This window comes from Rhinoraja longicauda, chromosome 37 (assembly GCF_053455715.1).
Source record: "Rhinoraja longicauda isolate Sanriku21f chromosome 37, sRhiLon1.1, whole genome shotgun sequence".
Classification (NCBI taxonomy): Eukaryota; Metazoa; Chordata; class Chondrichthyes; order Rajiformes; family Arhynchobatidae; genus Rhinoraja; species Rhinoraja longicauda.
The window spans coordinates 15501081-15513969 of NC_135989.1; the positions used below are offsets into that span (position 1 = coordinate 15501081).

Here is a 12889-nt window from a genome sequence, read left to right on the forward strand (position 1 = left end):
AGCAAGGGTATCAGATACAGTGGGGAGCAGGTAACAGATGACTGATGTAATTTTATGTGGGCTAATGAAGTATTTACTAAAGGTTGAAACTTTAAAAGGATTAGTGGAGCAAGTTTTTATGGAAAGTGTTTATGTCCCTGGGTGGGGATGTCGAAGATATTCAATAAAATCGCCCCAGGTATTGGAGGTTGGGTAATGAAATGCAATTTGCAAGACAAGATGAGGTTGAAATGAGGAATAGTTTTGAAAAGCCACTTCCACTGCTTGGTGAGAACATAAATTAGGGATATGAGATAATAGCAGAATTTAGAAATTTAGCAACTAAATGGGGTTTTGGTGGTGGCTCATTGATCTCAAATGCAGCAACCCATTCCCACTCTTTGCTGCTATTAAACCCAAGTCATGACGATTAGAGATACAGCATGGAAACCCTTCGGCCCACCAAGTCCACTCCAACCAGCGATCACTCATACACTAGCACTACCCGACACACTGGGGACAATTTACAATTTTACGGAAGCCAATTAACTTACAAACCTGCACTTCTGTAATGCGGGAGGAAACCGGAGCACCAGGAGAAAACCCACGCGGTCACATGGAGAACGTACAAACTCGGCACAGACAGCGCCCGTGGTCAGGATCATGTGCGGGTCTCTGGCGCTGTAAGGCAGCAACTCTACTGCTGCACCACCGTGCTGCCCTATAAAGATTTCCATAAGGATCTCTAACATCAGTGCGACTATACATTGGTGAGTGAGGACTTGGTGGCGCTGGGAACTGTGGATGCTTGTCTTGCTGTGCCTGTGCCGTGAGCTTGTATGTGTCTGGCTTTTTCAAATCTCGTCACTGATCTTGACAATCTTTTAATTAATACTGATTCCTCAAATATGACTTTACTCTTGTGTCTCTTCACTTCAGCAACCATCTCACTTTGCAGCCCCGTCTCAGCTGCTGAAGTAATGTGGCTGTGGAGGTGGGTGGTGGAGGGGCGCTCTCTGACTTTGGGTATGGAATAGGCTGAGATTCATTGTCCGCAAAAATAAACTTCATTCAGAGTAATTTAAAAAAAACAAGAACAGTGAAAAGTTCTTCTGATATTCTCAGCATTTATAGATTCACTAGTGTTTATGTTTAGATTTTAGATTTAGAAATACACGCGCGGAAACAGGCCCTTCGGCCCACCGAGTCCGCGCCACCCAGCGATCCCCGCACATTAACACTACCCTATACACACTCGGGACAATTTTTTTTAAACATTTACCCAGTCAATTAACCTACATACCTGTATGTCTATGGAGTGTGGGAGGAAACCGAAGATCTCCGAGAAAACCCATGCAGTGGGTCACGGGGAGAAAGTACAAACTCCGTACAGAAGGCGCCCGTAGTCAGGATCGAACCTGAGTCTCCGACGCTGCAATCGCTGTAAGGCAGCAACTCTGCCGCCGTGCCGCTCTAGAGATACAGCGCGGAAACAGGCCCATCGAGTCCGCAACGACCAGCGATCCCCGCACATTAACACAATCCTGCACACTCTGGGGACAATTTTTAACACACACACCAAGCCAATTAAACTACATACCTGCACGTCTTTGGAGTGTGGGAGGAAACCAGTGATCTCGGGGGAAACCCACGCGAACACGGGGCGAACGTGCAAACTCCGTACAGACAGCACCCGTAGTTGGGATGGAACCTGGGTCTCCGGTGCTGCAAGGCAGCAACTCTACCGCTGCGCCGCCGTGGCCATAACCATGTTATATTTGTAGTGTTCACAAACTATTCTTATACTGGGCACCCTTGCCTCTCATGGCCCCCTGGGTTGATATCCCTTCCCGTGTTTGAGGGGCGTCTCCATCACACTCTGCCCCCCAGTGTTCACCATGGAATGTCCCTCGACCATGGTCCTCTGCCACACAGTCTTGGTGTTGGCTGCACCCAACTTCAGCAAAGATAGACACAAAAAGCTGGAGTATCTCAGCGGGGCAGGCAGCATGTCTGGAGAGAAGGAATGGGTGACGTTTCTGGTCTGAAGATGGCCACAACCCGAAACGTCACCCATTCCTTCTCTCCAGAGATGCTGCCTGTCCCGCTGAGTTACTCCGACTTTTTGTGTCTATCTTTGGTTTAAACCAGCATTTGCAGTTCCTTCCTCCACATCCAAACTTCAGCGGGTTCTTTGCTAACAACGATGTTGAAGCTGAGGGGAAAGAATGATTCTGGAGGCTTGCGGCTCGTACAGGAGCACGAGTGCCGACCCAAACTCCGTGGAAGTGATGCAGCAGTCGGAGTGTGGCACCGATTGTTTGTTCACAGGAACAGCCTGCCTTGTGAATGTTGACTCCAACTCATAGCCTGAGGGAGTAGATTTGATAGCAGCAGGTGTGGCACAGTAGCTCCTGTGAGATGTGTGTGTCTTCAATGGGGTGGGTGGCAGTGGGAGAACGAGGGCAGGGATGCTGTTTCAGTTCAGTTTAGTTTATTGTCATGTGTACCGAGGTACAGTGAAAAAAGGGTCTCGACCCAAAACGTTACCATTCCTTCTCTCCAGAGATGCTGCCTGACCCGCTGAGTTACTCCAGCATTTTGCGTCTACCTTCGATTTATACCAGCATCTGCAGTTTTTTTCCTACGAGGTACAGTGAAAACCTTTTGGTTGCTTGTAGTCCAGTCAGCATAAAGATAGTACATGATTACAATCGATCCATTTACATGATAAGGGAATAACGTTTAGTGCGAGGTTAAGCCAATAAGTCCAGTCAAGGACTTGGGACATCAAAGACGTAGATAGTAGTTCAGCACTGCTCTCTGGTTGTGGTAGGATGATTCAGTTGCCTGATAACAGCTGGGAAGAAACTCGTGGATAGTCTGAAGAAGGGTGTCGACCCACAATGTCACCCATTCCTTCTCTCCAGAGATGCTACCTGTCCCGCTGAGTCACTCCAGCTTTTTGTGTCTATTTACGGCAATATGTTCTGTTTGAGCCGTGTACACAGCAAGTGCTGTAAGTGGAATGAGTCACTGTTTTATTGTCCTATGTACAGAAACGGAACAATGAAATTCTTACCTGCAGCAAGACAACAGGTTTGGAAACATGTGTAGGAAGGAACTGCAGATGCTGGTTGAAACCAAAGATGGACACAAAAAGCTGGAGTAACTCAGCGGGTCAGGCAGCATCTCTGGAGAAAAGGAATAGGTGACTTTTCGGGTTGAGACACTTCTTCTGGCCTGAATAAGGGTCTCAACCTGAAACGTCACCTATTTCTTTAGTCCGGGTTTGCAAACATATTAGTTAATATGAGAGGCGTCTCCATCACACTCCATCACAAAAAAACCCAAGTTGTGCTAATATGAACTGTGCAGAGAGCTTTCCCGCCTCTCTGATCTCGATGTGTGACTCTGCTTTGAATGACAACATGATCACTATGGATGGGAGGAAAGGCTGACTGGTGCCTCTTCTGCTTTCAGGGATTTCCTTCCTCGTGGCTCAGGGATCGTCACCCGCCGACCACTCATTCTGCAGCTGATCAATGCAAAAACAGGTAGGTGTATGAGTTTCAGGGCGAGGAGTGGGAGCAGCAGTTGCTCTTGTGGCCCCTGCAGCCCGATCAGCTGTTCACTGAGGCCGGGGCTGGGCTGATCCCACATCTCTGCCTGATCCCCACAATCCTTACAGTCCAAAATCCATCCACCCTGGCTTTGAATACATTCAGTGAAGTACCCTGCACATCCCATGGCTGGAGAATTCTAAATAGCTGAGATGTTGTTTCCCCTCCCTTCAAACTCCACCTAAAACAGACTATACATTAATTGAAACCATGCCCCCTATTTGGTTACCCCAGGAGAGGAAATGACCTTTCAGTGACTACCTCCACCCCCCCCCCCATGAATTTATATGCTTCAAAAACATCATCGTGCATTCTTCTAGCCTCCATCGGCCTCGCCTACTTACCCTATCCTCCTAGGACAACTCCTTCCTCCCTGGAATCAACCGAGACAGCCCTGTCTGAACTGCCTCCAGAGCAAGCATCTCTCTCTTTGATTACGAAGGGCAGCACAGTGGCGCAGTGCCTCTCAGTCCCGGACACCTGTGTCGATCCTGACCTGGGGTGCTGTCCGTGCGTAGTTTGCGTATTCTCCCTGTGACCACGCGCCAGTTTTATCCCACGTCCCAAAGACGTGCGATTTTGGAGGTTAATTGGCCGCAGTAAATTGCCCTTAGTGTGTAGGGAGTGGATGAGAAAGTGGGATAACACAGAAACCATTGATCAATGGTCGGCGTGGACTCGATGGGCCGAAGGGCCTGTTTCCATGCTGTCTCTCTAAATAAAACCACACAAATTACTCCATGGGTAATGCCACACTGTACGATGTAGCAGGATTGCCCTACACTTACACTGAGGACCAATATTCCATGTGCCTTCCTAATTACTTGACATACTACGTGATAGCGATGAGGACACTGAGGTCCCCTGTACTCCAGCCTTCTGTAGTCTCTCTCCGTTTAAACAATATTCTGCTTTCTGTTCTGCCATCAAAGGAATGATGTTGGGACAGCACTCTATGTGACTGTTCATTAACCAAGAGCTGAAGCTCACACTGCTCATTGTGCTGTTCTGAAGCAACAGTGTGTGCCCAACATGGCTTCCTCCAACTCAACGTTGACCTTTGGCCCCGTGTGCACTGGCATCTTTGTTGAGGCTTCTCTCATGTTTGAGTGCACCCAGCCCCCCACTACACTGGGTCAGTTTCTGCAGTTTAATCACGGTTTGCTTTCACCACAGAACATGCTGAGTTCCTGCATTGCAAGGGGAAGAAGTTTACAGACTTTGATGAGGTTCGACAAGAAATCGAAGTTGAAACGGACAGGATCACGGGGAGCAATAAAGGGATCTCGGCAGTTCCCATTAACCTGAGAGTGTATTCGCCACATGGTGAGTGTGGTCTTCAAGCTGTTTGGCACAGGCCCTTTAGAAACTTTTGCGAACTATTCCTGACTTCTGAGCTGTGTGTGGGGAGAGCATTGGCTACGAGTTTCTGCTTCCTTGAAGTAGCACTGACATCTGTTTAAGGCATAGACCAGATAAACGACAAAGGGTATTTAAGGCCTTGAAAGGAAGCAGTGTTGAGAAACTAATAGTTTTTGTGTATTATGCAGTTGATGACTCATCAAGTAAAAGAGATGTAATTGTTACCATGCGGCGGATTAAGTGACCGCAGGAATTTGCCGTGGTGCCCCAGTTGCAGTCTGAAGTCCTAGTGACTTCAATTAGGCATCACATCCACTCAGGAGAGTGGTGGCAAGACCAGAACAACACCCACCGATCCCAGTATGGTGACACACAGATTCCCAATGTTGTGCCTAAAACACAACTATGTTAGAGAAACACCACTCATAAACGAGAAAGATATACCCGGGTTTATTCAAACTCTTATTTTCAAAGACGACTTGCATCCGGGCATAAGGTGACCAGTCTCATGCTTGTGATTTCCTTTGTCTGAGTTCCAGACTCGGGGGTTTTCTTCCTTTCTGAGTGATGGTTCGAGGTTCTCGCTTAGCTACAGGTTCTCACAGGATTCCATAAGGAGTTAAATCCAGTTTGCTCGGCCCATCTCCCTCCTGTTCTCCATTGAGGTAATACCACATCATAGCCAAGTCCAGGTCTGACCCACTTCATCCATCTTTGTCCCTTTGTCCTTGGGTGGCATGGTGGCGCAGTGGTAGAGTTGCTGCATTACAGTGCCAGAAACCTGGGTTCTATCCTGACTACAGGTGCTGTCTGTACGGAGTTTGTGCGTTCTCTCTGTGACCACGTGGGTTTTTTCCGGGTACTCCAATTTCCTCCCACACTCAAGTCGAACAGGTTTGTAGGTTAATTGGCTTTGGTAAAATTGTAAATTGTCCCTAGTGTATACAATGGTGCGAGTGTATGGGGTGATTGCTGGTCAGTGTGGACTGAGTGGGCCGAAAGGCCTGTTTCCACACTGTATCGCTAAAGTCTAAAGACTTTGGTTATGTATCCACCTCCATTTTACACTCACCAGTGGTGTAGCATCCTAGTAATTAGTGCAGAACCAATCTCCTAACAGTTCAGACAGAGATCTCACGCCTCTCATCGGTTCAATGATTGTGTCTCACCACACAAGTATTTTTAGTTCGAAAAATACAACGCGGAAACAGGCCCTTCAGCCCACCAAGTCTGCACAAACCAGCGATCCCCACATATTAACACGACCCGACACACACTTGGGACGTTTTTTTACATGTACCAAGCCAATTAACCTCCAAACCTGTACGTCTTTGGAGTGTGGGAGGAAACCGAAGATCTCGGAGAAAACCCACGCAGGTCACGGGGAGAACGTACGTTTTTGCCGCCAGTTTGCTGTCTTGACTTCAGCCTCTAGCTATCTTTTACTGTCGTGATTATGCCTGGCATTTCTTCCTACTGCTGAGGCCTTGGATGGCAACTGAGACGTCTTAGACTAAACCATTGTCTCTTATCTCACTACAACCAGACAAACAGTTTCTTTATTGCTAATACAAGAAACTGCAGATCAAAACACAAGACGCTGGAGGAACTCAACGGGTCAGACAGCGTGGAGGGAATGGTCACGCGACATTTCAGATCTGGACCCTTCTTCAAACTGATGCGCGCAATCAGTCTGAAGGAGGCCTCGACACGAAACGTCACCTGTCCAATAACTCCCTAGGTGCTGCCTGACCCGCTGAGTCCGGCAGCACTTTGTGTTTTTACTGCCATCTACCTCATCGGAAACCCTCGGACTATCTTTTATCGAACGTCACTGGACTTTATCTTGCACTAAACGTTATTCCCTTATCCTGTATCGGTACACTGTGGACGGCTTGACTGTAATCATGTACAGGTGCTCCTCAGCTTACGATGGGGTCTCAGCTTACGATGGGGTTCCGTTCCGAGAAGCCCATCGCAAACCGAAAATATTGTAAGTCAAAATGCATTTAATACACGTGATCACGTGCTGAGGCTCGCTACTGATCGCTGCCGTTTGCACCATCGCAAAGTCGAACTATCGCAAGTCGAAGCATCGTAAGTCGGGGAGCATCTGTATAGTCTTTTAGCTGATCGTAATGCATGCAACAAAAAAGCTTTTCACTGTACCTCGGTACATATGACAATAATAAACTAAATTAAACTAAGTTTCATCGAAGATATAGATTCATGCTTTCTTTGTATCTTTTCATACCTCTAGTTTCCCTCTCCTCTGACGCTCAGTCTGAAGAAGGGTCTCGGCCTGAAACATCACCTATTCCTTTTCTCCAGAGATGCTACCTGTCCCGCTAAGTTACTCCAGCATTTTGTGTCCATTCACACATTTCGGATGTTCTTGCTATGTTCTTGCTGATGTTTTCTTAGCATTCTCAACAGACCTCCTTGACCATTAATCATCTTTATAGACAATAGGTGCAGGAGGAGGCCATTCGGCCCTTCGAGCCAGCACCGCCATTCAATGTGATCATGGCTGATCATTCTCAATCAGTACCCCGTTCCTGCCTTCTCCCCATACCCCCTGACTCCGCTATCCTTAAGAGCTCTATCTAGCTCTCTCTTGAATGCATTCAGAGAATTGGCCTCCACTGCCTTCTGAGGCAGAGAATTCCACAGATTCACAACTCTCTGACTGAAAAAGTTTTTCCTCATCTCAGTTCTAAATGGCCTACCCTTTATTCTTAAACTGTGGCAACCTCCAAACGTTGCTTCTAGCTAAAATAATTTTCCATTCTGGATTGTATTGGTTGTTTAACCCTTTGATTACTGTGCCAGGGACAACTGTGGGTAACGGATTTGAGCATCCGAACTTGCAAAATGTGTAGCAAGACCATAATCTCCAGAATGTGGGGTGATAGGTGGGTAGGTGGTGATTGTTTGGTGTCAGGTGAGGTGCATTGGCCGTGATCAAGGCAGGTGCGTGTATTGAGAAGTTCTGGGGCTCCAAATGAGAGTGGGTGGGTCTGTAATAGTGTGGGCTTCTAGTGGGTGGCTTGTTGAGTAATTAGTGGTCCTAATACTTCCGCTTGCCCTCTGTGTTGCTAGTTTTAAACCTGACGTTGATCGATTTACCGGGTATCACCAAGATGCCAGTAGGAGACCAGCCGGCTGATATCGAATATCAGATCAAGGACATGATCATGCAGTTCATCAGCAAGGAGAACTGTCTCATCTTGGCCGTCACGCCAGCCAACTCCGACCTTGCCAATTCCGATGCACTGAAGATCGCGAAGGAGGTGGATCCTCAAGGTAAGAGTCTGCTCTTCACCTGGTCACCTACGGTGCAGGTAATGGAGATGGACGTATGCTGGAAAAAACATTAAATAATGGCACAGGCAAGCTAGTGCATCATGTTAGGATGTTCACCTCGTACTATGAGAAATCCTTACATGTGACGAAGGAGAGAGAAGAGGATTGCCTTAATGTGTGTATCCATGTAATGTGTGTGTCCATGTAATGTGTGTATCCGTGTAATGTGTGTGTCCATGTAATGTGTGTGTCCATGTAGTGTGTGTGTCCATATAATGAGTGTATCCATGTAATGTGTGTCCATATAATGAGTGTGTCCATGTAATGTGTGTGTCCATGTAATGTGTGTATCCATGTAATGTGTGTGTCCATGTAATGTGTGTATCCATGTAATGTGTGTGTCCATGTAATGTGTGTGTCCATGTAATGTGTGTGTCCATGTAATGTGTGTATCCATGTAATGTGTGTGTCCATGTAATGTGTGTGTCCATGTAATGAGTGTGTCCATGTAATGAGTGTGTCCATGTAATGAGTGTGTCCATGTAATGTGTGTGTCCATGTAATGTGTGTGTCCATGTAATGAGTGTGTCCATGTAATGTGTGTATCCATGTAATGAGTGTGTCCATGTAATGAGTGTGTCCATGTAATGTGTGTGTCCATGTAATGTGTGTGTCCATGTAATGTGTGTATCCATGTAATGTGTGTGTCCATGTAATGTGTGTGTCCATGTAATGTGTGTATCCAGGAACTTGTTAACCTGGCCCGTGGCTGCATTAGAGAGAGGATGAGACATGGAGCTGGAGACCAGGAGGAATCACAGGGGGAGCAGAGCAGGAGGAAACCACCCATTCCTCCTCTCCAGAGATGCTGCCTGTCCCACTGAGATACTCCAGCATTTTGTGTCTATCCATGACTGTTAATTGCCCAACATTTTGAGACTCGTGTATCTCTGGATTGTGCTGACTCACAATGTCTGTGCGACCATAATGTTCCCAGTATCGTTGCCGTCAAATTGAACTCTGTGGTTAGTGATTGGAGAATTGAGAGTAATGCTAAAACGTTAGGAAGTGCATTAAAACACCACAGCTTCTAGGTTTGCATTTTCAATAGGAAGAGACTGAACCCTTGTTGCAACCTGTCCCGATGATGCACACTGTAACGCTCTCTCTGCACAGGTTTGAGGATCATTGGTGTGATCACCAAGCTGGACCTGATGGATGAGGGGACGGACTCAAAGGACATCCTGGAAAACCGTCTCCTGCCGCTCCGTAGGGGTGAGTGGAGCCCTGGCCAATTGAAGCAACTGCTCTGTGCCAGTGTTTACACTCCACACCGCACTGTGTTGATGCTTGCACTATTCCTGAGCACTAACCCACCCCTCTTTATCCTAACTTGTCATTGTGACCTGATCTTTTATTTTCTCTGGTGTCTGTCCCTCGGTCACTCTGTGTGAGATAGTAAATTGGCATTCTCTGAGTAAAGTTTCATCGGACTTGCCCGTTGATACCATGTTTTTTTTACTTGCAAATGAAAACGCATTTTTGCCAAACCTATTTGCATCCTTAAAGGGAGAGGAAAGAGATGACTATTCAAACATTCCTGAGGGCTATTTTCTCTGAGTGTTGCTCCACAGGTATTTGACACTTGGGAACATAATGTGCAATAACAAAGATAATGATAAGGGCTGACTGCTTCATCCCATCACCCCACCCCAAAGCCGTGTTGCTCCTTGTCTTTAGTCTTGAGAAATACAGTGTAGAAACAGGCCCATCGGCCCACAGAGTCCGTGTTGACCAACGACCACCCCATACACTAGTTCCATCCTACACACTCGGACAATTTACAGAAGCCAATTAACCTGCAAACCTGTACCTCCTTGGAATGTGGGTAGAAGCTGGAGCACCCGGAGAAAACCCACACAGTGACAGGGAGAACGTACGAACTCCGTGCAGACAGCATCCATAGTCAGGATCGAACTCGGGTCTCTGGCGCTGTGAGGCAGCAACTCTGCCACTGTGCCGCCCCAAATTATGAATAGAGACAATAGGTGCAGGAGGAGGCCATTCGGCCCTTCGAACCAGCACCGCCATTCAATGTGATCATGGCTGATCATTCTCAATCTGTACCCCGTTCCTGCCTTCTCCCCATAACCCCTGACTCCGCTATCCTTAAGAGCTCTATCCAGCTCTCTCTTGAAAGCATCCAGAGAATTGGCCTCCACTGCCTTCTGAGGCAGAGAATTCCACAGATTCACAACTCTCTGACTGAAAAAGGTTTTCCTCATCTCAGTTCTAAATGGCCTACCCCTTATTCTTAAACTGTGGCCCCTTGTTCTGGACTCCCCCAACATTGGGAACATGTTTCCTGCCTCTAACGTGTCCAACCCCTTAATAATCTTATACATTTCGGTAAGATCTCCTCTCATCCTTCTAAATTCCAGTGTATACAAGCCTAGTCGCTCCAGTCTTTCAACCTATGACAGTCCCGCCATTCCGGGAATTAACCTAGTAAACCTACACTGCACGTCCTCAATAGTCAGGTAACTCCGTGCAGACAGCATCCATAGTCAGGATCGAACTCGGGTCTCTGGCGCTGTGAGGCAGCAACTCTGCCGCTGTGCCGTCCCAATACAATACAATACAATATATCTTTATTGTCATTGTACCCAGGGGTACAACGAGATTGGGAATGCGCCTCCCATACGATGCACTAATTTAGGTAATTTAGACAGCAGCAACCCAACGAAACGAACAGTTGTAACAGTTTTGGACAGGGTAAAGTGCAAGTTGATCTATGCGTTGTGGCCATCCGGCTCAGCAGGACCGGTTCATAGCAGCTATGGCCCTGGGGATGAAGCTGTTCCTGAGTCTGGAGGTGCGGGCATAGAAGGCCTTGTATCGTCTGCCCGATGGAAGGAGTTCGAACAGACTGTTGCAGGGGTGTGAAGAGTCTTTGTGGATGCTGGTGGCTTTTCTGAGGCATCGTGTGTTGTAGATGCCCTCCAAGTCTGGTAGCTGTGTTCCGATGGCCCTCTGAGCTCTATGGACTACCCGCTGTAGAGCTTTCCTTTCTGCCTCCGTGCAGCTGAGGTACCACACAGGGATTCCATGCGTTAGGATGCTCTCTATGGTGCAGCGGTAGAATATCAAAACTTCTAATTTGTTCTCTAATTGCACTGTACAAAAGATCACTCTGCTGCTGAATTCCTTGCCTGCTGTAAAAGGAGCTGGATAAACCCCACACAGACGGTTCCACCTCGGGAATTCAGAGATTCAAAACTGACTGCGTGTGATGGCAGCTCTTTACAGAGTCCGCACTTTCCTAGTTCTCCGCGGGAGAATAGTTACCTCATCGTGAGATCTTGTCCTATCCTGCTTCAAAGTGGTGCATAATATTTGCCCCTGAGGTAGGTCAGTTCGGTACCAGCCAGAGGACAACAGGCTATCCTCCTTTGCTGCTCCTTTACTGCACCTACCAACAAATAGGGTGTTTCTCCATCAATGCAAAGCTAAGAGACCTTCCTCTGTCCCTCTCTTCTCTTCCCCTCCCCCTTCCCAGATCTCTTTCTATCTTCCTGTCTCCACCTATATCCTTCCTTTGTCCCGCCCCCCTGATATCAATCTGATGAAGGGTCTCGACCCGAAACGTCGCCCATTCCTTCTCTCCCGAGATGCTGCCTGACCTGCTGAGTTACTCCAGCATTTTGTGAACAAATACCTAAAATTTACAATGAATCAGTTGGAAGGCAGTTGACTGTTTAGAACATACAGTATGTTGAGATTGCAAATTTGCCCAGTGCCTGGAAATATGGGCATCTCTAGGTAGGCTCTTGTTGTTCGGTGAATCTGTGTACAGGCATTACCATCGAAAAAGCAACTTCCACACTGGAAAAAAAATTGACAGCTCATAAAGCCATATTCCCCAGGCTTGTAGACTGCCAAAACCTTTTCTTATTTGAAAATGCTGAAAATATTCAAATCAAATCTCTTTTTTTTTTTAAAGTAACATTTAATAAACGGCATAGGATATCACCAGATAACACAAAAATATAAGTCAACTATTCATTCTTGTCTTGAACAGTGAAGTTAGCTGAAGCTCTCCATCCAACTTTGATTGTTCCTCTACTTTCTGCTGGAGGACAACAGAAAGTTGGTGCTTCCCATTGTGGCTACATGAAGAGCCCAGCATCAAAACATGTACGGAACAACAGCAACAAGGAGTTCTCTAATGTTTGCGACTTGTGCTTTGAAATGAGGCACACTTGAAATAATTTGGCTTGTCCATTCACTTCGCCCTTTAGTCTGCAAACCCTGACCTCTTGTATTGTTGCCTGGGGAAATTTTGTTGGTGACGCTGGTTGGTCGAAATAGGAAGAGTTTCAAGCCTGAGCACCAAAAGCTGGTACACAATGATTACTAAAATCTGAACAAGGGTCTCGACCCGAAACGTCGCCCATTCCTTCTCTCCTGAGATGCTGCCTGACCCGCTGAGTTACTCCAGCATTTTGTGAATAAATACCTTTGATTTGTACCAGCATCTGCAGTTATTTTCTTACACTAAAATCAAAGACTAAAAGGTTTAGAGATACAGCGCGGACACAGGCCCTTCAGCCCACCAT

At 47.0% G+C, this 12889-nt stretch overlaps 1 protein-coding gene across 4 annotated transcripts in view; it reads left to right on the forward strand.

Annotated features, from left to right (window-relative positions):
- The window catches only part of dnm2a (dynamin 2a), a 48252-nt gene that overhangs the window by 4080 nt on the left and 31283 nt on the right, over positions 1 to 12889 (forward strand). For all 4 annotated transcript variants that reach the window (XM_078429602.1, XM_078429604.1, XM_078429603.1 and 1 more), the window contains exons 2-5: positions 3463 to 3536; positions 4779 to 4928; positions 8067 to 8270; positions 9447 to 9545. In XM_078429602.1, the coding sequence (XP_078285728.1) occupies positions 3463 to 3536; positions 4779 to 4928; positions 8067 to 8270; positions 9447 to 9545 (527 nt within the window). The remainder of the gene's footprint in view (positions 1 to 3462; positions 3537 to 4778; positions 4929 to 8066; positions 8271 to 9446; positions 9546 to 12889) is intronic.